The sequence below is a fragment of the Microcaecilia unicolor genome, chromosome 2, assembly GCF_901765095.1.
Source record: "Microcaecilia unicolor chromosome 2, aMicUni1.1, whole genome shotgun sequence".
Taxonomy (NCBI): domain Eukaryota; kingdom Metazoa; phylum Chordata; class Amphibia; order Gymnophiona; family Siphonopidae; genus Microcaecilia; species Microcaecilia unicolor.
The window spans coordinates 41764375-41792255 of record NC_044032.1 but is presented as its reverse complement, the minus strand read 5'-3'; the positions used below and the strand labels follow the sequence as shown (position 1 = coordinate 41792255).

The 27881-nt window shown below is 42.3% G+C and overlaps 1 protein-coding gene across 4 annotated transcripts in view; it reads right to left on the bottom strand.

Annotated features, from left to right (window-relative positions):
• Window positions 1-27881, bottom strand: part of SETBP1 (SET binding protein 1) — a 616780-nt gene that overhangs the window by 27044 nt on the left and 561855 nt on the right. For 3 of the 4 annotated variants that reach the window (XM_030192882.1, XM_030192884.1, XM_030192883.1), the window contains exons 5-6: window positions 26477-26482; window positions 5522-5683 (exon numbers count right to left, since the gene is read on the bottom strand). In XM_030192882.1, coding sequence (XP_030048742.1) covers window positions 5522-5683; window positions 26477-26482 — 168 coding nt within the window. The remainder of the gene's footprint in view (window positions 1-5521; window positions 5684-26476; window positions 26483-27881) is intronic. The other variant, XM_030192885.1, reaches the window with a different exon arrangement.

Below are 27881 nucleotides of genomic sequence, written 5' to 3'. Positions count from 1 at the left end.
GTTAGTTGGGACTTTATGGATACGTGAGGGGTCATATTATATGACATTATTATATCATACTACATCATATTTGGTTTCACGTTGTGCCTTTAATATTTTTTACATATTTGAAGTATAACATTGTTACAGATGCTAGTATGACCTTTGAGGGTATTTGCAGTCTATTTTCTTATTTTTATATTTTTCATTTTCTGCTTTAATATACTCTCATCACTGTTTAGTATATTTGGTGGATATTGTGTATTTTTACATCTTGACGTTAAATCAGAATATACAATAATTTAGAGATGTGTTTATGACAGGTGTGTTAATAAAGTTTCTCTTCTAGCGACGTCACGTTTGTATCAGCATCATGAGTTACCCCACCTCCATGGGAACCTGTATCAGTACCACACTACTACTACTTGACATTTCTAAAGCGCTACTAGGGTTATGCAGCGCTGTACAATTTAACATAGGACAGTCCCTGCTCAAAGAGCTTACAATCTAAAGGACACGTGAACAGTCAGTCTGATAGGGGCAGTCAAATTGGGGCAGTCTGGATTTCCTGAAAGAGTTAGGTGCCGAATGCAGCATTGAAGAGGTGGGCTTTAAGCAAAGACTTGAAGATGGGCAGGGAGGGGGCTTGGCGTAAGGGCTCGGGAAGGTTGTTCCAAGCATAGGGTGAGGCGAGGCAGAATGAGCGGAGCCTGGAGTTGGCGGTGGTGGAGAAGGGTAATGAGAGGAGGGATTTGTCCTGTGAATGGAGGTTTCGGGCGGGAACGTAAGGGGAGATGAGGGTAGAGAGTTAGTGAGGGGCAGCAGACTGAGTGCATTTGTAGGTAAGAAGGATTGACAACCAGGCTGGCAGCAAAGTTAAGGAAGGACAGCCCTAACCCAAGTACCTGAGGAGAGTTAATCTGAAACCCACAGTGTCGGGCGTATCGTTTACTACAGGGGAAGCAGTCTTGTCTTTACAACTTGAAAGTGATTTGGACATCAGAGCCCTTAGCGTTTGGTGTTTACTGATGCAGGGCTCATGAGATAAGTGAAAATATTTAATGTTATTTTTGTTATACTTTTGTTTTGATTGAAGATTTAGGCTGGCTGAGTTTGTTATTGACAGTGCATTTGTTTGATTAATATTTTAAGGGGTGCACAGTAGCACTTAGCACATTAAAAAAAGCACATTATTTGCACATAAATACCACAATATGAGTGCGCGACCCAATGAATGAAGTGCAATATCTCACCCGTTAGTGGTCTTGTTATACTACCACATGAGCGCTTAAGTTTTGAGGGTGCTCCTCCTTCATGGTTAAAGTAGGTACATTCTCCTGGTTATGACTGGGTGTTATAAGTTAGGCACGGAGCAGGTGTATTCTATAACTTTGCATGTAGGTTTTTGGAACACCAGCGGTCTGCCCATTCCACGCTCCCTTTTTGGCAGCGTGCATTAGAATTTATGTGCACCAATTCACCGAATATGCCTAGCAAGTTGTGTGTGTCAATTCTAATTAATACCAATTAGTCTCAATAATTGCTTGTTAAGTGGCAATTAGCGCTGATTGGCTTGTTAAGTAATTAAATTAAGCATGCAAATCCAGAATACAACCGGATTTGCACAATTATCAGCACTGATTGACTTGTTAAGTAATCAAATTAAGCGCACAAATCCAGAATATAACTTGATTTGCACGTGTAATTTCACTTGCACTACATAGAATCCGGGGGTAAACGCCTTAGTTTAAGAGCATAAAAAGTGGGTAGCAACAGGGGTAGATTTAGGCCAAGGGCAAAAAGGTTATCAGCTTAGCACTGATTTTCAGAACTAGGCTCAGAAATTTAGCCAAATGATTGATAATTCTAAATTTATGAGCATAACTTTAAGCTCCTAAATTAAGACGTTTAATTTGTGTTCCTAAACTCAGCTGGAAATAGGGCACAAATTTAGGAGTTTAATTTAGGAGCATACGATTAGAATCTCGGCCTGTTTTTGAATATTGGGCCCTAAGGAGAAAATATTCAGCAGGACTTAGATAAGGTAATATTCAGCAGGACTCCACTGCTTCGCTCAAAACATTGGCTACTGGTCTCTGCATGTATCAGGTTTAAATTGTTTATCTTGTTTACAAATCATGTTTCCCGACCGCCCCTGCTTAAATTCACTGGGCCACACTCCCCTATACCCCTGTGCCCTCTCTTCATTCTTCCACTGCAAACTTGTTAGTTGTACCTTCCCTCCCTTCCTTTCGCCTAACAAATTCTTGGGAATCTTCTTTCAGCTTCACAGGTTCCACTCTCTGGAATGCCCTCCCGCCCTTTCTCCGCATGGAAACCTCTTATAGTAAATTGAGATCACAACTAAAAAAAAACACCTATTCTCTGAGACCTTTGAATAATCTGCATTCCGTTGTCACCCCTCCCTCCTGTCTCCTTTTTCATTTATTTTATATTAATATTGTAAAGAACGTAGTAGCCATGCTGGAATTTGTGCAATATATCAAGCCTCTGGAAATAAAATGTAAAAAAATTAACAGTGGCTTCTACTCGGATAAGGCCTATCCACCAGGCCACACCTGGATGTTCAGCGGCACTTATCTGGATAGTGCCACTGAATATATGATTAGTCCACCTTGGCACTCGCTGGGTAATACCAGGCTGGTCTGGGAATGGAGTTTGGGCACAGCTGGGTCTTAGAGGTGATTTTTAGTCTGCTGAGGAACTATCTGGCTAAATTCAAGATAGCTAAGAAGTGCTTCGACAGTGCTCACCCACTACGATTTCAACTACACTGGCTCCCTATAAAGGACCGTTGCATTTAAAATCTGCTCACTAACGCACAAGATAATTTATGGTGAAGCCCCTGACTACATGCACCATCTAATCGATATCCCATCAAGAAATGCCTTAATAACTGCAAGGACCTACCTCAATCTACATTATCCGAACTGCAGGAATGTTAAATACAAGACCCTTTTTGCTTCGTCCTTCCCCTACATCAGTCCAAAAACCTGGAATGTTCTGCTGAAACAACTAAAACAGCTGGTCGACCATCAACTGTTCAAGAAGTCCTTAAAAACATACTTATTCGATAAGGCTTATTCCACTGGCACTTCCACTGTTTAACATCCCTCTCCTGTAGACTGAATAGGTTATTCGCCGGTTGCTTCACCCCCTGTCATTCACCACGTGTTATCCCATGTTCCTTCCCCTCCTGACATATTCTGTATCTGAGCCATCTATATATTGTATTGTATCCTCTTGAATTCATGTAAGCCACATTAAGCCTGCTCTTGTGGGAAAATGTGGGGTACAAATGCACCAAATAAATAAATCCTAACTGGATAGTTATCTGAATACTGGTCTGAAAGTTGACAGTACCCATATTATTTTTGAAACAAAATGTTTGTTTTTCATGTTTCATTGTCACTTTTTTGGGGGAGCACTTCCTGGACTGGGCACGGATCCAACCTCGTGATATTGGCATTCATTACAACATTGAAAAAACCTGCAGATAAGTACATATATACAGCAGATTAGCTGAGCAATTCTATCTGTCTATTTAAGAGAGCGTTACTTTAGTAATGGACATATTACGGTGACTAATTACAACTATATTAATGTGTTGTTCCATTATTTGGTTAGAATCTTGTTCCAGCTAATATAGCATATGTCCATTCAACATAGATATATCTCTATTTAGTACAAGTATCATTTGATGTCAACATTCATATCATCAATAGCACAGCTTTTGCAGTTATCTATTGAAGTTCTTCTGCTGCTTGATATCTATGGGGCCAATGTGATTGATTGATCCCGAATATTTCAGAACACCAAGGGTGCGATGATGGTTCTCTACTCAGCCAGTCACGTTTACAATGACTGACGTGTGAACTGAGCACTTTTCAAATTATATTCAAAATTGATTTTTAGAGTACATTTAAATATATTTGGAATAAAAATTTCTGTAATGATCTCTATACCTTATGATTATGCACTTGAAATAAGAGGTATAAGTTTATACTTATGAACTTCCTATTTATATATTTTGTGAAGTACCTATATAACAACAGGGGGTCAGACAATACCCAGATATTCATCTTCAGTATCTGAGTATAGCTCAGCATTGATTATCTGGGCATGTTAGAAAACAGCTGTTAAAACATGACAAGACAACTTTTTGTAAAATCCCTCAGATACATCTCAGGCAGCCTTAGATATTCTGAGAAATATTAGATAATGAACGGGTGATAAATGCATTAAGAGTTGCTACAATATAGTTAGTGATTCATACTTCATGGCAATATTCACGTCCCTGTCTATAAATGGCACCTTGATTTAAAAAAACAAAAATCCCTTGGCTATACAAATTGAAGTCATGCCCTCCAAACATTTCATTCGGAGCACCATTTGTTACAACTATGAAATTGTGCTACAATAAGAGGAGTATTCTACAAAGATTTAACTGGTTAGTTTTGTGAGTTAGCCGGTTAAATCTCTGCTTTTGTAATTGTCCCCCACCGACTGGTTAAATTTATAAGGCGACCAGTCAAAGGGTTATGACTTAATAAATACTGTTTAGGTATAGTTGGACAGGCTCAGCCAAACAACTAGTAGCTATCATATTTTGACTGGCTAGACTGGGGATTTTTCAGTTGAAAATCTATCCAGCTAGATAGCCAGTTATCTCTGGATCCATCTTCAAAATTACTTATGTGGTTGGCAGTGGGTGTTGAACATTTAAATGTCTTATAAAAATATTGGTTGGTTTGGAATGCATAAATTCTGGACATTTCAAGTCAGGTTATGGCCAAAATTTATGCATCTGGAAGGAGGCTGGCTCAGGGGTGTTTTGAGGGCAGGGTTTAAGTTATACAGGGAACAGCAAAATTCAGCCCCTCTCCATATAACTTATTGATCAAGTGGTGATTGAAAAAAGGAGGCAGGACTCTCCAGTATAAATACAATGGCAACGCTTGTTTGCATAGATTACGTCACCAACGTTTGCCGACAAGACTTTGCATCACAGCATGAATTTCTCACTGGAGATCACACAGCGGTTTGACAGCCAGGAGATCTTGACATTCTTTTTAAAGTTAAGTTGTGTCATTGCAACACAAGAGATCCACTTGACCCCTGAGGCAGGCCCTTTGTGCCGAAACACGGCCGTGTCAAGTCGTTTTTATGTTTTTCAGCATTAAAGACTTCTTGACATCCTCCTTGAGTCTACCTCACTTTTTTTGGCTTACGTTGAGGCTCATTTTCAAAGCACTTAGACTTACAAAGTTCCATAGGTTTCTATGCAACTTTGTGTGTCTAAGTGCTTTGAAAATACACCTCTTTGTATATTTACCACCACAGAATATACATATCACTTTGTATGGACAAGCTATCTGTACAAAGTTATACATCTGCCCATCGCACTAAAAACTTGTCTCATTGGTTTAGCTGCTTTTTAAAAGCTGAGCCCTAAATACACTGGCATTTTAGACCACTGGCTGTACAAAGGGGCCAATATCATTGACTGTTGCATACTAACTTGCATCTGATGCTGCTGAGGATGAAGACAGGAGAGATAATACTTGAGTTTGTGGTATCGTAACAGTTTCAGCAGAGGCCTGTTTCCTTCTAGTTGTCAAGTAACTTTCGTTTTTACTGTGAAGGGAAGTCTGGTCTGCTCTTAGGTGGGGGGTTATGATACCTGTGAAAGGAGAAAAAAAACATTACATTTATATATCAACCAAAACGATGTATTGGGCTTTTACTATTGCTCAGAATATCAAACAATAACAAACTGCATCACCAGCGGGATTTGTTGTTATGCAAAGAGATCTACAGCTGAAAACTACAGTCTCCGAAAGACTAGAGTGGAAGGAATCAACCAACTCTTTGCTATTGTTCTTCGAGGGGATATATTTCCACATATACAATTCTTCAAAGGTGTACATGGTACATAGGTGGAGGTTATTTTTATGAAAAGGATGCCTATGTGAGAAGTCCAAAAATTCACATATATTAAGGCAGCAGAGGCACTTATACGCCTTTATAAAACAAGCTCTCACACCCAGCCTCAAAGCGCACATATGCCAAGGCACAAATTTACACCTGCATGTACCCTATCCAAATTTTATAAAATGTATGCATGCTTTGCAACTCTGCCTCGGTTCCACCCAAACCCCAGGAACACTTATACACATAGGACTAGATTCTATATATGGCGCCAAAAAATATTGGCACAAAAAAAACTCACTTAGCCTATTCTATATACCATGCCTAACGGACCCGTGACTATATTTGGGCGTGACCATCCAGCTTATAATCGAAAGAGAAAAACACCTATATTGCGACCCAAATCGGGAGATAGACGTTTATCTCCCAAAAACGAATAAATCGGTATAATCGAAAGCCGATTTTGGACGTTTTCAACTGCACTCCGTCGCGGATGTGGACAAAGTAGATGGGGGCGTGTCAGAGGTGTGGCGAAGGCGGAACTGGGGCGTGGTTATCGGCCGAACAGAGATGGGCGCATTTCACCGATAATGGGAAAAAAGTATGCGTTTTTAGCTAGAATTTAGGACACTTTTCCTGGACCCTGTTTTTCACGAATAAGGCCCCAAAAAGTGCCCTAAATGACCAGATGACCACCGGAAGGAATCGGGGATGACCTCCCCTGACTCCCCCAGTGGTCACTAACCCCCTCCCACCACAAAAAATGATGTTTCACAACTTTTTATTTTCACCCTCAAATGTCATACCCACCTCCCTGGCAGCAGTATGCAGGTCCCTGGAGCAGTTGTTAGGGGATGCAGTGGACTTCAGGCAGATGGACCCAGGCCCATCCCCTCCTACCTGTTACAATTGTGCTGCTTAATGCTTAGTCGTCCAACCCCCCCAAACCCACTGTACCCACATGTAGGTGCCCCCCTTCACCCCTTAGGGCTATAGTAATGGTGTAGACTTGTGGGCAGTGGGTTTTGAGGGGGATTTGGGGGGCTCAACACACAAGGGAAGGGTGCTATGCACCTGGGAGCTCTTTTACCTTTGTTTTTGTTTTTGTAAAAGTGCCCCCTAGGGTGCCTGGTTGGTGTCCTGGCATGTGAGGGGGACCAGTGCACTATGAATCCTGGCCCCTCCCACGAACAAATGCCTTGGATTTATTCGTTTTTGAGCTGGGCGCTTTCATTTTCCATTATCGCTGAAAAACAAAAACGCCCAGCTCACAAATTGTCGAATAAAACATGGACGTCTATTTTTTTCGAAAATACGGTTCGGTCCGCCCCTTCACGGACCCGTTCTCGGAGATAAACGCCCATAGAGATAGACGTTTTCGTTCAATTATGCCCCTCCATATACGTCAGTTAAAAACTGGTGTAAATGTCTGTGCCAAATTTAGACACAGATCGGGCGTATTTATTTATTTATTTGTTGTATTGCTACTCCACATTTTCCCACCTATTTGCAGGCTCAATATGGCTTACATAGTACCGTCAAAGGCGTTTGTCCAGTCAATGGATAACAAATACAAAGTTGTATAGTGATCGTATGAGGAATAAGTGGAGGGTCGGAATGGATGAAGATTGCGTGTTGTCCTGTTCGATCATAGTTATCATGTGTTGGTAGGTGAGGAGGGTTACGTGGGGTCGTTGGGGTAGGCCTTTTTGAAGAGGTTGGTTTTTAGTGATTTCCTGAAGTTCAAGTGGTCGTGGATTGTTTTCACAGCTTTTGGGAGCCCATTCCATAGTTGTGCCCTTTTGTAGGAGAAGCCGGCTGCGTAAGTTGTTTTGTATTTCAGTCCTTTGCAATTTGGGTAGTGTAGGTTTAGGTAGGATCTTGATGATCTGACTTATGTTTCTTATTGGTAAGTCTATGAGGTCTGTCATGTATTCTGGGACTACGCCGTTTATGATTTTATGGACTAAGGTGCAGATTCTATAACAGTGCACATAATTTCTAGAAATACCCATGCCCCTCCCATGGCCACACCCCCTTTAAGATCTGTGCATTAGAATTGACATGCACCACTGTACAGAATATGCTTAGAAAGTTACACACATAAATTCTAATTAGTGCCAATTATTGGTGCTGACTGGCATGTTAAACAATTAAGTTGCACACACAATTTGGCCACACTACCAAATTTGTACATGCAACTTTAGTCATCGCGTAAAGAATCCGAGGATACTGCGTAAAAACAGGCACAATATTTCACTGTACCTACTTTTTAGTTCATAGTTTAATTTAGTTGCTATACTGCAAATAGTTAAAAACATCTACGCAGTTTAGGCTCCTTTCTCCTCCTTTTCTCACTTTTTTCATTCATTTTTTCTTTTCTGGGAGGGGGTCATCCTGTCGCACACGCCATGGACTTCAGCTGGCTTCCCCCCTCCTTTTTTTTCTCTCTCTTCCTTAATAATTCGGATCTACCTTTCCAAATATTAGTTACGGTAGCGTACCGTATTAATAGAATTCAGGTACAGTAAATCCCTGCCTCAGTTTAAATTCAAAGTGGGTACCTGAGACAACGGGAATAGAATGACTTGCTCCAAGTCATAATGAGCGTCAGTAGGAGAGGTGGAATGTGAACTCTGGTTCTCAGCTACTGGACAGGACAGGTTTTTTTTTTTTTTTTTTTTAAAGGGCTCATTTTGGTCAGTGAATTACATGAGGGATTACAGAGTTCATTCCCCTTATTGCCATGTTTTTTAATGAAACCAAGTTAAAACTGTAGCATCACTGCTTAGCTGATGGCACTAACATGTGTAGGCTTTTAAAAATAAGACAGTTGCATGTAAAAGAAGCAAAATTTCCACTTCCACGTTATATAAAGAATACACCTAGACATATTTTTTCTGCGTGGATTTTTCAGGCACCATATACAGAATCTAGCCCTCTGCGAATAAGGGAGGTCCTGACCTAGATGTCTCAATTCTGATCTCTAAGTTCTAGGTAAAATGAGGCTTTTACTGTATTTTTAAAATACTAGATGCCAACTGGCAGAAGCACTAAACCAGAAAAAATACTAGGGGTGAATTGGGAACAAGTGGAACTGTTAGGCATCAGCTAGCCTAATGGTTACAGCAGTGGGCTGAGAACTAGGGGACCCAGGTTCAAATCCCCTCGTAGCTGTTTTGGAACATAAAGCCAGTGCCTGGTGGACTTCTACAGTCTGTGTCCTGTATATCACAAGACAGATTGGGATGGGCTGGAGAGGACTTCAACAGCAACTCCAGTAGTTGGCAAGTGCAGACCTCTACAGGCTGTGTCCTGAAAATGGCAAATAAAGCCCAGGTTCAAGTATTTTTATACCACATTCGCTGTTGTTTTAATCATGAATTGATAACAAATGTGACTGTTGGGCAGAGGCGTAGCCGGACTCGGTATTTTGGATGGACCCAGAGGTAAGTTGGATGGGCCCTTCCATGCACACGTACGCCCCCCCCCCCCCCAACATGTTCACAGAGATATATTTTTTAAATACAGATTTTTTTCACCTACCCCACATCTCTCCCCTCTCCTCCACAGTATCCCAGCATCTGCACTCCTGTCTCTGAAACCTATCCTTCCCTGGTATACTATACAGGCATCCTCGATGCCTGCACTGATTCATTCTCACTGCTTGTGCTGGTCCCGCAGGCTTCCATCTACTGTGTCCTGCCTGGCATCCCATTCAAACAAGATCTAAGAGAAATCTCCCATGAAATCAACCAAAGCCTACATATTATGAACTCCTGGGCAGATGCATTTAAACTGAAACTCAACGCAGAAAAAACCCAATGCCTAGTACTCACCTCGCAATACAACAAGACTGAATTCACCACCATAAACACACCTAAACTAAGTCTACCAATCTCGGGTACCCTCAAAATTCTTGGAGTCACCATCGACCGACACTTAACACTAGAGAATCACGCAAAAAACATAACTAAAAAGATGTTTCATTCAATGTGGAAATTAAAAAGAATCAGACCATTTTTTCAACGGAGTGTGTTCCGCAACCTGGTACAATCATTGGTACTTAGTCATCTGGACTATTGCAACTCACTTTACGCAGGCTGCAAAGAGCAAATACTTAAAAAACTCCAGACAGCCCAGAACACGGCAGCCAGACTAATATTCGGCAAACCAAAATATGAAAGCGCTAAACCCCTAAGTGAAAAACTGCACTGGCTCCCACTCCAAGAACGCATCACATTCAAACTCTGTACCCCAGTCCACAAAATCATCCATGGTGACGCCCCAGCATATATGGCAGATCTAATAGAACTACCACCCAGAAACGCAAAAAAATCTTCTCGCACATTCCTCAACCTTCATCCTCCCAAGTGCAAAGGCTTGAAATACAAATCAATGCATGCATCAACCTTCTCATATACAAGCACACAGCTCTGGAATGCGCTGCCACGCAACCTGAAAATGGTCTATGAATTGACCGACTTCCGCAAACTACTGAAAACTTACCTCTTTGACAACATATATCATAAAGATCAGCACGTATAACTGCACTATCTCTAATATATCCAGAAATGTTCTCTAATGTCTTCAGCTTTAAACTATCATGTATGTCTTCTGCTTTAAGCTATCATGTATTTCACGTATCTCTAATATATCCAGAAATGCTCTTTAATGTCTTTTGCTCTAAAATCATCATGTATTTCACCACCATGTAACCCAAAACCCTCTGTTAAACCAATTGTATGTTCTCTTCTACCTCCATCACCCTTGAAGAATTGTAAGCCACATTGAGCCTGCAAAGAGGTGGGATAAATGTGGGATACAAATGCAATAAATAAATAAATAAGCGAGAATGAATCGCTGCAGGCGCCGAGAACATCTGTACTGTACACCGGGGAGGGCGTGGTTCAGAGACAGCAGTGCAGATGCAGGGATGCTGCGGAGGAAGGGGCGAGAGAGCAGTGTGGTGCCACTGCTGACTGAGCCTGAAAGAAGAATGGGTGGGCCCGTGCCCACCCAGGCCCACCCGTAGCTACACCACTGCTGTTGGGCTGCTGAATGGAGTGTATCTGCTGTCATTTACTATGTTACATGTATATTTTATACAATATGTGCATAAAACATATGTGCCTTCTTTTCACACACACACTCTTACATATGTAAATCTGGGGTAATTTTATTTTACAAAAGGTCTTTATGCACAAAAATTCCTTTATATAATTACCCCCTTATTTTCTTCAAGTGTCACAGTCTACACAAAGATGAGTAACAAGCCCAGTAATGTTATCCATTGGATTATTATAGATACACTCTAGAATAAAACCGATTAGCTACAACCCCAAATTAGAACAAAACCCCCATTATATATAAAACTAGATATAATCACAAACAACCTGGTTTGACTGTTAAACTGTTTTATCATTTTTACAAAGTCAGAAAACTCATACATATAAAACATACAAATCAGTACTAACAATGAATTTTACATCTGAATATAATTAAACCAAAAGGCCTACAGCTGTAATCTTTTAACCTTTATTGATATATTTTAAAAAGTCTCAGGGAAACAATTTCAACATATCAATGGGTAGTCATTCATTTTTTCAAAGATAATCCCTCACAAACCATTATCCTCTCAGCTCTCTACCTGCACACAATGTTTGCATTAGAGAACTTGATTTATGGATTCCATTCCTTGTTTCAGAGGCCTACTTCCTGTTGCCGTGGTTACTGGGATCTTGATTCAAGGTTATGTACTCCCAAATATAAATGGGTGGCAGGCATAGCATCTAACAGGCAAGTTATTGACTACTGTAGGATGTTTAAAGGTCAAAGACCAAAGTGCTGCTTACTGCTTCCAGGGAGAGTCAATATTTGCACTTTGTTCATTCTTAAGGAATAGTTACTGCTCAATTATCAACTAGCTGGGTTTAGTAAGGTCACATGGATCTGTGGAAGGTAAATCCTCTTCCAAAGAGGAGGTCCAAATTTAAGGAAGCACATCTGAGAGTGAAGGCTTAGCCGCAAACTCATTAGTAGTTCAGAGTAAAGCCCTTCATGAATGATCTAGAGTCCTATACAATAAAAATCATTTCCCATATGCAGAGAATGGGCAAATGTCCTTTTTGAATAAGGCCTGACAGTAAAGCACAGAATAAAGTGTCAATACGATTGACCCCTCAATACACCTCTTGTATGCAAAACTCAAACAAAGCTGAGATGGGACCTTGGACATTTTCTGAACAGTTTCACTGAGATAAATCATAACAGCAGCTAATACTGTAAATACAAGTACATATATTTATATTTAGGCAGTAATTTTCAACCTAGTCCTAGGGGTTTCAGGATACCCACGATGAATATGCATGAGATAGATTTGCATGCAATAAAGGAAGCAAATACAATTATGTCATGCATTTTTATTGTGAATAACCTGAAAACCTTGACTGGCTGGGTTTGTCCTGAGGACTGAGTTGAGAACCCCTGCATTAAGGTCATTAGCTGTAGAGGCCCTAATCTCTATTAAAAAAAATCTGCCTCTAAATTAGGCACCAATCTGCGATTTAAGCACCAAAAATGCTAAGCGTGATTCTATAAAGGTCCATGGCACCTACTTTTCCACACATTACTAGGCCATAATGGCAAATGTTCCATACCAAAGAGTAGAAAATGGGCCTTTCTTGAATTTCTGTGTGAAAAACATATTCAGGACATGGTGCGGATCCTGATGATGCCAAAGATGGACGCTAAGTTTTGCACCTGCTATAAATAGAGGTCAAATCCAGCCATGTTTGTCTTTTGCGACTCAGAGAGTGTGTTGGCATGTTTCTAGTGATATTCTGTGATATTGGTATGTGCTTTGACCACCCCCCCACCCTAAACCCTACTCACCTACATTCTGTCCTTCCAACTCCTATGTCCTACTCACCTGCATTCTGTTCTTCCTATTTTGTCTTTTCCCACTCGCCTGCTGTCTTTTACCCCCACCCTTGCTCCACCCTCCATGACCTTCTATACCATCCTTGTGTGTAAGTAGGTTTGTGTGTGTGTGGTTGGCATTTTTCAGGGCTAGTAGTATGCATGGCAGGCAGTTAAACTTGGGGGGGGGGGGCACGTCCTTGAAACAGCCGCTAGTCGGTGAAATACGATGCATGTCGGATAGAAGAACCCTCCACAACTGACTTCATTCGTTAAATTAAGTTGACTATTACAAAGAAACAGCTATTTAAATACAGTAGTCTTGAAAGACTTTAGACGAAAGGTTTTTTCAGATAGGAACACTATGATCAAGGGCATGAAAACATTAAAACTTAATATATACGGACCAGTGACGATTCTGGGTACTCAAATATGGCACTGAAGTTTATTAGCCACTTGATCCCCATGATCAGATCTGCAAAAAGTTTTAAAAAACAGTTTGATGTGTTTATATACAAGCTCAGACTGTTCATTGCTAAAGATCTAAAACTGAACATAAAGTAACATAGTAAATGACGGCAGATAAAGACCTGTACGGTCCATCCAGTCTGCCCAACAAGATACTTTATATGTATACCCGAGTTTGATTTGTTCTTGCCTTTCTCAGGGCACAGACCATAGAAGTCTGCCCAGTACTGTTCTTGCACTAAATTCTGAAGCTAACGTCGAAGCCCCTTAAAATTTACACCCCAGCCCATCCCTATCTATTCAGTCACGATCAGGGCATAGACCGTAGAAGTCCGCCCAGCTCCCGTTTTGTTTCCCAATTACCGGCATCGCCACCCAATCTCTGCTAAGATTCCGTGGAACCGTTCCTTCTAAACAGGATTCCTTTGTGTTTATCCCACGCAAGTTTGAATTCCATTACCGTTTTCATCTCCACCACCTCCCGTGAGAGAGCATTCCACATATCTACTACTACTACTATTTAGCATTTCTATAGCACTACAAGGCATACGCAGCGCTGCACAAACATAGAAGAAAGACAGTCCCTGCTCAAAGAGCTTACAATCTAATATCCACCACCCTCTCCATGAAAAAATACTTCCTGACATTAGTCCTGAGTCTGCCCCCCCCTTCAACCTCAATTCATGTCCTCTAGATCTACCACTGGCTACCTAACATATAATGGGTTAGGTAGCCAATAGAGCACTAAAAGACATGGAGTAGTTCTTTCTTTACTGAAAATACTGTGCTAGGTGCTGTGCCCTAAAACACCTGTACTTGGCTGCATTACAGGCCCCTTAAGCAAGTTGTCAGCAACATTAAAAGCTCCTTTGAGCAATTATTAGCTAGCAAAATCTGCTTAGAAAAATCAGCCTTTTAATAACACTCGTCAATTCTTTTTATAGTCATTTGTTCTGTTTCTATACCGCCTTCACTACTGCATATCCTGAATCTCTCTAACGTCCTGCAACACATCTCAAAACCAAGATGGCTTTCTCAATTTCAATGGCAACACCATATGTAAGGCTGTTCTGAATGCTAGGTTCAAATCGTGCACAATTTTTACAAGTCTCGACTTTAGATCTACACCATCTAGAACCTTGAGCTTTCGGTGGCACCATCTTCTCCTTGAACAAATTAACTTGAAACTTCAGGCAGTGATGGTTAGACCAAGTGATGAACAAAGATGATGCCTCCCTGCAGATAAACGAACAAGCAGCCAAAGGAGTGGTGGCAGCCCAGGAAAGGACACCAGGACCACAGGAGTTCCAAAGAAATTCTTTATTGGAATCCAAATATGTAATCTATCTGGACTGTATACAGGTTTCAGCGACCCAATGACATTTTGGTAAAGTATGCCTGCCTTAGGGATCCAGAAGTCTAGTACTTCACATGGCATTGATGAGGGCCAGTTACTAACCAACTCCAGTGTCGTGAATTGCACCTAACTCTAGGTGAGGGCACTCACGTCAGCTCAAAAGCTTGTGTAAATGCTAGCACCTAAGTGGTGGCACTTTGGCGTATAAATGACAGCATTCCATAACATCACACCTAATTCTTTGGCATGCCTGTAAATCACCCATGCACCTCCAAGATCCACATCCTCGCCCCCTTGATGGAGTTGCACGCATTCAAGATTAGGTGCTCAGTTTATAGAATAGGGGTGTAAGACAGTTTCGTGCATAACTACAAATGATTGTCAAATACTGTTTGTTAAGGCCAATTATTGGTATTATCACCAATTTAGTGCCTATTTAACACATAAGAATATAAGAATAGCCATACTGGGTCAGACCAATGGTCTATCTAGCCCAGTATCCTGCTTCCAACAGCGGCCAATCAAGGTCACAAGTACTTGGCAGAAACCCAATTAGTACAAACATTCCATGCTACCAGTCCTGGGGTAAGCAGTGGCTTCCTCCTGTCTATCTCAATAACAGCCTATGGACATTTCCTCCAGGAACTTGTCCAAACCTTTTTTAAACCCAGATACGCTAACTACTGTTGCCAGAGCTTAACTATTCTTTGAGTGAAAAAAATATTTCTTTCTATTTGTTTTAAAAGTATTTCTATGTAATTTCATTGAGTGTCTTCTAGTCTTTGTACTTTTTGAAAGAGTGAAAAATCACTTTTACCAGTTCTACACCACTCAGGATTTTGTAGACCTCAATCACATCCCCCCTCAGCCGTCTTTTTTTCAAGCTGAAGAGCCCTAACCTCTTTAGCCTTTCCTCATATGAGAGGAGTTCCATCCCCTTTAACATTTTGGTCGCTCTACTATGAACCTTTTCTACTTCCACTATATCTTTTTTGGAGATATGGTGACTAGAACTGAACGCGATACTCAAGGTGAGGTGGCACCATGGAGCGATACAGAGGCATTATAATATTCTAATAACACTAATTAGCAAATTAAGGGGTTCTTCAACTAAGCTGCTTTAGGTGCTAACAAACACCTAATGCAGCTTAAAATGGTGTACTGAAGGATGTGCTCAGTGATCCTGCGGTAACTGCCAAATTAACATGTGCTAATCCAGGTGCTAAGTTTTTGAGGGGGCGTGTCAGGGAGTGGGTGTTCCTGTGCTAATTATTTAGCACAGCTACATTACTGTGTGCTAATAGTTACCTCAGGATTCCTGCTTGAGTCCTTACCACCTACAAAGTGGGTGGCTGTAAGTGCTGATGCAGTAATTATTTTAATGGACATGTGCTAACGGCATTAGAACATGACCATTAATACAATAAATAGAAAATTGGCTATTTTACTATTGAGGTAAAAATGGCCTTAGCACATGGGAAAAATCCATGCAAGTGTACGCTAAGGCCATTTTGCTGCAGCTTTGTTAAAAGACCACTATTCTATAACTACACCCATAATTGTGCACCTAATTTTGGGTCCCACATATAGAATTTGAGGGATAAATGACTTCCACTACCAGGGGTGGCCCGACCATTAGGCCACCTGAGGCGAGGGCCTCAGGCGCACTCTTTAGGAGCGGCATCTCCCCAGCGTTACCTGGCAGCGGTGACATCTCCCTGGTGTTACCTGGCAGTGGCAGCATCTCCCCAGCGTTACCCGGCAGCAGTGGCATCTCCCTGGTAGCCGTCTCTCTGATGTAACTTCCTGTTTTGTCAGAGGCAGTAAAGGGAATCGCTGCCGATGCTGGGTAACACCGCAAGGGGAAATGCCGGGTGCCAGCAGAATAGGAAGAGGTGCAGCATCTCGGCCCGGGGGAGGGGGGGTGGCATCTGTTCCGGGGGGGGGGGGGGGTTAGCATCCTAGTTCCGCCTCAGCCGGCATCTTGCCTTGGACTGGCCCTGTCCACTACTCTGATCAGTGTAAGCTAATCTCAGAAGATATGAACCAGATTTGCAACACAATCAAGCAAAATAAACGGAAACTTCAAATCTGAACTGCCATTTCTAATGGACTCTATTTTAAAGCAGCAAGTTCTCCTTACCCCCACCAATCAAAGAAAATATTACAGCTTTGTTAGTCTAAACTAATCAATAAACTACATTCCCAACTTTAATTAAAACATACAACACTGAAATTTACCATAAGACTTGATTCTTTGTAATTTATCAATTATTTAGTCACCTTCAAAACAAACAGAATAAAATAAAAGTCGTATTTCCTGAAATTCTATAAATGGTGCTTAAAATTGTGCATGTAGACTTAGTCACGCACCCAATGTGTGCGGATAATTTAATTGAATAATGAGCCAATTAGCACCAATAATTGGATGTTAATAACCAAGTATGGGCACTAATTGGCATTAATTGAAATTTATATAACTAGACTCAACTCTTTCTATAAAAGAACTAGCAAGATTTGTAAACCTCTTACATGGAATGGAGTACAAAAAACTCCATTGCATTTAAGAGGTTTACAAATCTTGCTAGTCCTTTTATAGAAAGAGCTAAGTCTAGTTATACATATTTGATCTCTTTCTTCCTCTTTTTACAGAATTAACTTTGATTAATTAAAATTTATGCATGCATTTTTAGTCATGCTGGTTCAAAAAGGGGGCACGGGCGGATTATGAGCAGATCAGGGACATTTCTAGAATTTATGCGCGCTTTCATAGCATAAGGGTGATCCACGTCTAATTTAGATGTGAGGATTTATACAAGGGTCTACTTGATGTGAATCCTCACGTCTAAATTACACATTAATTGATTTGATTTGCTTACTTTATTTTTTGTCTATTAGATTGTAAGCTCTTTGAGCAGGGACTGTCTTTCTTCTATGTTTGTGCAGCGCTGCGTACGCCTTGTAGCGCTATAGAAACGCTAAATAGTAGTAGTAGTAGTAGTAGATGCTAAGCATATTCTACAAATGGTGCCTAACCTTCAGCGCCACTTATAGAATAGCGCTTAGCGCAGGGGATTTCAACCCAGTCCTCAGGCACACCTAGCCAGTCAGGGTTTTCAAGACATCCCTATAACATTCAATGGGGATATCCTGAAAACTGGGTGTGTCCCGAAGACTGGGTTGAAATCCTCTAGCTTAGCGTATTAAATTTTCACTGCCATTTATAGAATTTGGGCTATTATGCCCAAATTAATTCATACTAAATCAATTCTAAAACCAAAACCTCATAAATAATCTTGAGCGGTATAAGCTAGGCTAGAGGTGTAGCCTAGTGGTTACTGCAGAGAGCTTTGACCCTGGTAAACTGGGTTCAATTCCCACTGCAGCTCCTTGTAACTCTGGGCAACCCTCTATTGCCCCAGGTACAAAATACATAACTGTATATAATATATAAACCACTTTGTAACCACACAGAAAGCTGGTATATCAAGACCGATCCCTAATCACAATGGGCCTGATATTCCAACCACAGGAGGTAACTGGGTTGCCTCTCCAAGCCCAGATATATCCCACTGAATATCAGCAGGTAGTTGGCTAAGTACCATTTAACCAACCAGGTGGCAATCCTGGCCGGTTAAATGGTTTTGAATATACAGCAGCAAACTCTCCTTAGTGCCACCAAATAAAAGCATTATAGTTTTGTTATTGTCAAAACTAGTCAATTTTAACAGTGCATTCCCAACTTTAATTAGGTCATACAATACTGAAATGTTCTACAAGGCCAGATTAATTGTAATGCATCCCTACTCCAAAATAAAGATTAGCAAAATCAAGTCTTGAGGTAGCCAGTGGGTTACTTTGAAAGAGAACCACTTAGAAAATGTTATTTTCTATGCAATGTCAAAGCAAAAAAAACAAACAAAAAAAAAAGATGACCTCATTTTTGTAGAGATACCACCCACCCCATGGCTATCTATCATCCTACATAATAAAACTCACCCTCAACGTTCTGAGGACACTGACGTCAGTGTCACTTCCTTCGGGTTCGAAGGGTTCATGGTGGTGAAGCCACTGAAATCACTGTCTCTGGGCCCCGCCCTCATGTCAAACGTGAAGACATCGAGGGCGGAGCAATGGCGTCACAGAGCGAGGGCAGAGCAATGGCGTCAGTGGCTTCACGACTCAGGAGATGAAGGTGGCGTGCGTTGACGAGGTGCGGAGCAATGGCGGTCAGTGGCTTTACAACACCGAAGGGGTGGGTAGGGAGGGGGGGTTCGGGAGGAAAACCATGCTAGCGCCCGTTTCATTTGCTCCAGAAACGGGCATGTTTTACTAGTGCATAAATAACCAGCATTCTCAGGGAGGTGTAATAGTATAGTCATATTTGCCTAAACCCATAAAACCTCAATATGATGGTAACTTGTCATATCTTTGACCATATGACACAAATATCCAGGTGTATGCATTGTCCATCTTAGTATATCAACCCTTCCCTCATTAACAGGCAAAATAGCTACCTCTATCAAATAAGCCAAAAATTCAAATTTCACCTCCCCCCCCCCCCCCCATTTGAATGAAATATAAGTCCCATGCACAAAACTTTTCTGAAGATAAAAAAAACAGTGGACAGGCCTTAAAGGAATCAATTGACTTTCAGATCACAAAACCCCAGCCTCAGGAGCACAACAAGCCACTAAGCAGTCAGACCACAGCAGCTCTGGATTCTGGGACAGCTAGAATGACAAGACAGGTCAACAACTTTGTAACACCAGAATAAGGCGGTAAATGGTTTACCACCAGCTGATTTCTACAGCAAGATAAAAACGCTACCACAGCTTAGTGAAAGACCCCCTAAGAACAAATGAAATGTCATACTGGGTTAGACCCAATGTCCATCAAGTCCAGCAACCTGTTTCCAAGTCAAAAGTACCTGGTACTATAGGTTCCCATAGAATCTATCCATTCGTTGTTACTTACACTCAAGGATAAGCAGTGGCTTTCTCAGGTCTTTTTGGCTAATAATGGTTTAATAACCTTTCTTCCAGGAACTCATCTAAACCCTTTTAAAACCCACCCAGCTATATTACTAACTTTCACCATGACTTCCAGCAACAACTTCCATAGCTTCGTTTTTAAAGTGCTGGCTTATTAGCGTCATGAAATGGAACCGCCCAGTCAAGAATTATGAAGCTAAGCCAGTGGTTCCCAAACCTGGTCCTGGAGGCACCTCAGCCAGTCAGGTTTTCAGGATACCCACAATGAATATTCATGAGAGAGATTTGCATGCCCTGGCTCCACTGCGTGCAGTTCTCTCTCATGACTATTCATTGTGGGTATATCGAAAACCTGACTGGTTGGGTTGCCTCCAGGACCAGGTTTGGGAACCACTGAGCTAAGCAATGGATAAGACTAGAGGATCGATAGCAGTGGTTAAAACCTGGAATCAGGTAGGATCTGTGATGCTGTATCCACAGCAGGAAGACAAGAGAGGAGATGCGATTCTCATCAGAAGCTGTTTCCTGCATTTCAAAGAGCTAGTATAGAACCAGATCCCTTTTGCCCCAAGTAAAATGTTCTTAAAAGAGGAAACAGAATTATGATCTATTAAATCTTGGCAAGAAAGCAGATTACCTTGTCATGGCAGTGGCACAAAATTCACTTCATTTCTATAACTTCTGCTCAATTCAATTTGCTGAGCATTTTCAATCCATGCAAAGGAAATCTATGCTGTTCTTTATCAATAACTTCATCCTTCCTTCCACTATTTTAAATCTATCTGAACACTTTTTTTTTTATTTTTTTTTTTTACTGCAGGCGTGCTAAGCTTTAATCTCTAAGGAAAAACCTCAGAACCATCATTAGATAGATCTCCCCCAATCTTCCCTTCTAGTAGTTCACTGAGAAGAGCTAATACCACGATGATAGCTTTGAAATCTCTCAGGAATTAGACAAGGAGCAGTGATAGCAATGAACTCCCGGCTAATAAACCCAGAGTGCGTATTTCTGCAGAATGATCAATTTCTAGATGTCCAGAGGCATGTCTGATACAGCTGATTTACTCGGCCTTCTTCACCCAACTAATAAAGCTTCAGTCCAATATCAGATTACAGCAAAGCTGGAATTCTTAAAGGTGTAGAAATGAGCTGCCACTACCTGCAAGGATCGCAGTGAGTGCTGTCTTGTTCTGCAGCAGCCAAACTGTCAAAAATGCCTGCATCATTCTGCCATTAAGCCCTCTGTTATCTGCTTTGGGTTAGTACAATAATATGCAGACAATTAATTTGTTACCTTGTTAGCAAAGATTTAACGCAATGATTTAAAAGTACTCTTACATATTGTGATAAACTTTATTGCCTCCGTCCATAGGACTCATTTCACATCTCATCCATTACGCAAATGAGATGAGGAAATGGTCTAGTTTCTGCAATGTATCAGCGCGTTGATGGATGGCACAGAGTCAGCCCTGCTGAAACTAATGAAGTTACATGCATCTCACTAATCCTTTCTACTTGGTTGACTCTCCTGGAGAAGGCAGGCCATCTTCCGACACAAATAAGGAGATGGCCGGCCAACTCCTAAACCCGGCCAAATCAGTATAATCGAAAGCCGAAGTTGGCCGGCTTCAACTGCTTTCCGTCGTAGGGCCGGCCAAAGTTCAAAGGGGCATGTCGGCAGTGTACCGAAGGCAGGATGGGGCGTGATTAAGAGATGGCCGGCTTCGCCCAATAATGGAAAAAAGAAGGCCGGCTCTGATGAGCACTTGGCCGGCTTTACTTTGTCCATTTATTTTTAGGACCAAGCCTCAAAAAAAGTGCCCCAACTGACCAGATGACCACCGGAGGGAATTGGGGATCACCTCCCCTTACTCCCCCAGTGGTCACCAACCCCCTACCACCAAAAAAAAACAAATTATAAACATTTTTGTGCCAGCCTCTATGCCAGCCTCAAATATCATACCCAGCTCCATCACAGCACTATGCAGGTCCCTGGAGCAGTTTTTAGTGGGTACTGCAGTGGACTTCAGGCAGGCGGACCCAGGCCCATCCCCCCCTACCTGTTACACTTGTGGTGGTAAATGGGAGCCCTCCAAAACCCACCCGAAACCCACTGTACCCACATGTCGGTGCTCCCTTTCACCCATAAGGGCTATGGTAGTGTTGTACAGTTGTGGGTTTGGGGTTTTTTGGGGGGCTCAGCACCCAAGGTAAGGGAGCTATGCACCTGGGATCAATTTATGAAGTCCACTGCAGTGCCCCCTAGGGTGCCCGGTTGGTGCCCTGGCATGTGAGGGGGACTAGTGCACTATAAATCCTGGCTCCTCCCACGACCAAAGGGCTTGCATTTGGCTGGGTTTGATATGGCCGTCATTAGTTTCCATTATCGGCGGAAACCAATGGCGGTGATCTCTAATGCTGGCCCAAATGTTGAGATTTGGCCGTCCCCGACCGTATTATCAAAACGAAAGATGGCCGGCCATCTTGTTTCGATAATACAGTTGGGTATGCCGCTTTACGGGGCCGACCTTAGAGATGGCCGCCCATATAGATGGCCGGCCCCGTTCGATTATGCCCCTCTCTGTTGGTGACATTTTGGAAGTAATAGAACCCAGGAGTTTCTCATCTGTTTCACTCAAGGGCCGATGCTGAAAGGCTTGCTAAAAAGGAGCGCGTGGCTTACGCCATGAGTGTGTTAACGTGCCATGCAGAAAGCTAAATAAATCTTGCGGCTAACGGGTGGGCAGAGCATGTCAGATGCATGCACACAACGGTTTTGTGGTAATTTTGTGTATGAGCGAACAAAACTGAAAGTGCGAGCAGTAATATCGGCGTCTGTTCTTCGGCATATAAATATGAGCCTCACAAAACTTTGTGGGCACAAAATTTTTGTGAGACTCATTTTTATGCACATCGAACAGGTGCCGATATTGCGCTGGCACTTTTGGTTTGTTCGAATATGCGGATGTCTGTTACCTTCCGTCAGTCTTTGAAACTTGCAGGCCCTTCCTTTTAGTTGTATTAGAAGACAAAGATGGCAGTTAAATCTTACAAATTGGCATTAAATTCTCTCCGCTAACCCTTCTACACTGCTCCGGACCTGGCAAAATATTTCTCATGCTGTCCACGCAGATAAAAACACTGTATCCTTCTCTGCATTGCTTTCGGATACTTAATGGGCTCATTACCATGCATTTAAATCACGATTAATCGCATTATTAAAGGTGGGGCAAAGCCAGCAGTCCATTGGTGGTGCACAGGAGGGGAAGGGGCATGCATTTCCTCTCCTTCACCCCCATTAAATATCATACCTTTGCTGGTGAAAAGGCTGAAGTCCCGCCAGTCGAAGAAATCCACTACCAAAGCGGCCCCCCTTCCTCCTTGTGAGGCCTCAGAAACAAGGAAGTCAGTGGGGTGCCTCCAGCTGCCGATGCTGGCACTCCCTGAGCATGCTTAGTTCATGCATGACCTGAGCATGCTTGAGGAGTGCAAACCCCCCATGCCCTTCCCAGGTCCACACCCCCTTGGGAGTTGTGTGCTCTGGAATTTGAGCACACAACTTACAGAATACTGACTAATGGCAGTAATATGTGTAACTGCCAATTAGAGCCAATTAGAACAAATTAACACTAATTATAGCCAATGATTGGTTGTTAAGGCCAATTATCTAACTTTCACTGCACCGATGCAGTTTTAAGCCGTTATAGAATTGGCAATAAGCACGCCCCTTTGTGGCACCTAAAACGAGGCACCAATTTATAGAACTGTCACCTTAGCGACATTCACAGGGAAGGGGCAGAGGCGGAACTGACGGATCTAAAATAACCCTCTGTTCATCATTGGCCAAAAAAAACCTTCAATATTGATATTATATCACTAGTTGCTGCAATATCATTGATTGCTACAATATCCTCAATTTGAATCAATATGCTTTCAAATAGATGTCTCTGAATGCTCAACAATTCTATCTACGTGAATTTTTTTTTTATAGAATACTGTAAGCTATGCATGTAAATGCTGCATTTAGGTGTGCCACAGACGTGGCATAAATGTGGATGCCTACAAAGCATGCCATTGACGGTTTGTGCTAGTATTCTATAAGAAAATGTATTGCATAAATGTTCTTACAGAATAAGCTCACCACCTGCATCAATATTGCTCCTAAGTTTTAGTGCCCTGTTACAGAATTTTCTCCAAGGTGTGTGGGATACAGAATACCCCAGAATTTCAAAATGAAATCCGGTCGCACACTTCAACTGGCCTACACTGGCCCTGCCTCCAGCTCCGCCACTATTTTAAAGGGCTCCTTTTCCATGGGTAAACAAATTTCCTGAGAAATTCCAGCCTCCTCTTTAAGCTTTCACTACATTCCATAAAGCCTGTTGCTGAAGGTCAGTGTGGATATGTTTACATATGTCCAAATGAACTTAAACTTAGGGACTCAGAAGACAATGGAAGGAACCATGGGATGACCAGGCACCACAAACTGAAGACTGAGAGCAGTAACAGTGGTGCTGGGAATAGCATGGTAGCAGTGGCGTAGCCACAGGTGGGCCTAGGTGGGCCGGGGCCCACTCACTTCGGGCTCATGGCCCACCCAACAGCAGCACACGTTTAGTGGTAGCTGGTGGGGATCCCAAGCTCTGCCAGCTGAAGACTTCCCCTGATGGTAATGAAAACGCTACTCTCCATGATACTGGCACCTGAAAATGCTCAGTTTTCAGCACATACCTGCTGCAGACTGCCAAGATGGAAAGAAGCGTTTTCTCACCAGCTGAGATATGTTTTTGGGTGGTGGGTGGGGGGAGAACATTTAGTGCCCACCCAATTCTTGCCTAGGCCCACCCAAAATCTGTTGTCTGGCTACGCCCCTGCATGGTAGTGACAAGGTGAGGTACCAACGCTGTGGAACAGAAAAGGCAGAAGTAACACAATGGAATCGTGGAGCCAAAGATTGAAAGGAGCAGCAGTTGGCTGTTGGCAGCATCAGGAACAGTGTGGTGGTGGGAAGGGCATGCCCCGCAACCTGAAGAAACAGAGGGGCATTTTCAAAAGAATGGCCAAGTCAGAATTGGGATAACATACAAAAGAAAACATCCATCTCACATTCATTTGTGAACAGGAAATACAACTGGATTTCCTGTTTAAAAACACACAAGAAGGATGTTCTTGCACTGAAAGTGTCCAAATCGAACAGTTGTTCTCTAAAACGAAATGTCCAAAATATGAATGCCAAAAACGCAGGCACAAAAATGTCCGTCTGGCCTCATTTGTTACAAAAATGGCAGATACCCCTGTAGAGAAGAGGGGCAGCCTAGTGGTCAGTGCAGTGGACTTTACTGAATCTAGTCTTTGATCAATTAAAATAAATGTAACCACTAATTCAAATCTACATTCTACTATGCTGACCAGTGACATACTATAAAGGATAACAGATATCATGTGAGCTGTAAAGGGAATATACTGTAGAACAGAGCAGAGCCACAGGGTCATTAGTGTCATAAACAACCAGATTCCTGGGGCCTTTGTTTTAATATCCTGGTATACGTTATCTAGTTTACAGCTGACCTTTCAATGCATAATCAAAAGAAAAAAAGCAGATCAAAAAAGACAAAAAAATAGAACAGGAGGGTAACAGAAGAACATAGCATTGTGAAGTTTGCTGAGTAAGCTTGGGAAGCACTTATGTAAGGTGGTTGTAGGACTACTTTTAGGGTTCACTTTGCTTTTTACCCCTATTAGTTTTTTTACCCCTGACACAGCCTGAGGGCGAAACGTGGCCACGTCGGGTAACTTGTAATAAACCACTTCTTCTGTTACCCTCCTGTTCTATTTTTTTGTCTTTTTGATCTGCTTTTTTTCTTTTGATTTGCCATTTCTGTGGCAGATCTTTGCCTTTTTTTTGTTTCTGACTGCTTTCAATGCATAATACACATTTACCAACAATTACTAGGTATTCTACTGATAAACAAGTTGCACTTGAACAAGTGAGTAATCAAGTGAAATAAATAAATAAATAAAAACAAAGCACAATTTCCAGTATAAAGAACAGTTTTTTTTTAATTATATTTTTCAATTTACATCCATATTCAACTTCAAGGTTAAACACTCGAAACAGAAAAGCATTACAGACTTCCAAAAGAAAAAATACTAAGGAATATAATACATTATACTATATGACAGTGAAGTTTTAACACTCAAGTCCACCAGTATTGGATCCAAGAAGTCCAAATTTCAAAAGGCATATAAAAGGAAATAAAGCAAGCTCATTTAAGTAATTATACCTAGAACAGGACAGCAAGTTAATTTATTAAACTCCTGTTGAACCTTTAGAGGTAATGAATGATGTCAAATGTGAGGGGTCCGAGAAAACATATTTTGTCATATTATGTCGAACAATGCATTTACAAGGGGTACAGTTTAGCCCACCTGCCTCAGCTGCCGACCCCCCCCCCCCACTTTCGACCCCCCCCTCCCGCCGCCGACCTCCCTGCCACCGTCGCGTAGGACGTGCATGCAGGATGTCAGGAGTCAGAAACAGATCATCAGCGAAGGCGCCGGAGTCAACCGGCGCTGAAGAAGACTTCGGCTGGCGGGGGTTGAGGACCAGGAAAAGTACCTGGCGGCTGCGGGATAGAAAGTGGCGGGGGAGGGGTCAAAAGTAGAGGGGTCTAGGGCCTAATCTGTGGGGGCCCATGCCCCCGTGGCACCCACCTAGCTACGCCCCTGGTTCAAAGTCTACTGCACTGGCCACTAGGCTACTCCTTACACATACTTGCTGCTCTGTTAGGAATGGCCATAATACCTGAAGCTGTCATAGAGCCTGCAGCCAATTTCACTTATTAATGGGGTAGGAGAGGGACAGTAACCATTGGGAGATTAAAGAGGGGTCATGTCTTCATCCCTTCAGTGGTCAGATGCTCAATCAGGGCAACTTTTTGTACTCTGGATGTCAGGGACAGCCCAAGACAATCTGCCAAGCTGCTGCTCTGGCTCCTCCGCCACTGCCCCCATTCCTACCCCAAACCCCTTCCCTGAAATTACCTTTTCTATTCTTTTCTTGTTTTTCAAAGAAGGCTGCAGCAGTAACTCCCATAGGTTGCCCTGCCGCCGGTCCTGGCTCCTTCTCTCTACTGTGGGCAGCCCTCCTCTCTAACATAATTTCCTGTTTCCTACTACTACTACTAATAGCATTTATATAGCGCTACCAAATGCATGCAGCGCTGAACACTTGACATAGAGAGACAGTCCCTGTTCAAAGAGCTTACAATCGAGGTAAAACAGACAGACAAGACATTACAGGCAAGGGGAATTACAGGGTAGAGAGGAACAGGGAGGAGGAGAGCAAATGAGTAGCGGTTAGGAGCCAAAGGCAGTAGTGAAAAGGTGCGCTTTCAGCATAGATTTAAAAACACGTAAAGAAGGAGCTAGACGTATGGGTTCGGGAAGACAGTTCCAGGCATAAGGTGCCGCAAGACAAAAGGAACGAAGTCTGGAGTTAGCGGTGGAGGAGAAGGGGGGACAACAAGAGAGATTTGTTCAGAGAGCGGAGTTCACGGGGAGGAATGTAGGGAGAGATGAGAGAGGAGAGGTAGTGAGGGGTCATAGAGTGGATGCATTTAAAGGTCAGCAAGAGGAGTTTGAACTGTATACGGAAGCGGACAGGGAGCCAATGAAGTGACTTGAGGAGTGGGCTAGTGTGGGCAGAACGATTCTGGCGGAAAATAAGTCGAGCTGCAGAATTCTGGACAGATTGTAGAGGAGAAAGATGATTGAGTGGAAGACCAGTGAGAAGTAAATTGCAATAGTCTAGGCGAAAAGTAACAAGGGTGTGAATAAGGGTTTTGGTGGCGTATTCAGAAAGGAAGGGGTGAATTTTGCTAATGTTGAAGATAAAAAAGCGACAGGTTTTGGCGATTTGTTGAATATGAGCAGAGAAGGAGAGAGAGGAGTCGAAGATGACACCAAGGTTACGAGCCGAGGAGACAGGGAGGATATGAGAGCCATTAACAGGGATAGAGAATGAGGGAAGAGGGTAGGAGGGTTTAAGGGGAAAAATGAGAAGTTCAGTTTTAGCCATATTTAATTTGAGATGGCGTTGAGACATCCAGGCAGCAATGTCAGACAAGCAGGCAGAGATTTTGTCCTGGATTAAGGTTGAGATTTCAGGGGTGGAGATGTAAATCTGAGAGTCATCAGCATAAAGATGG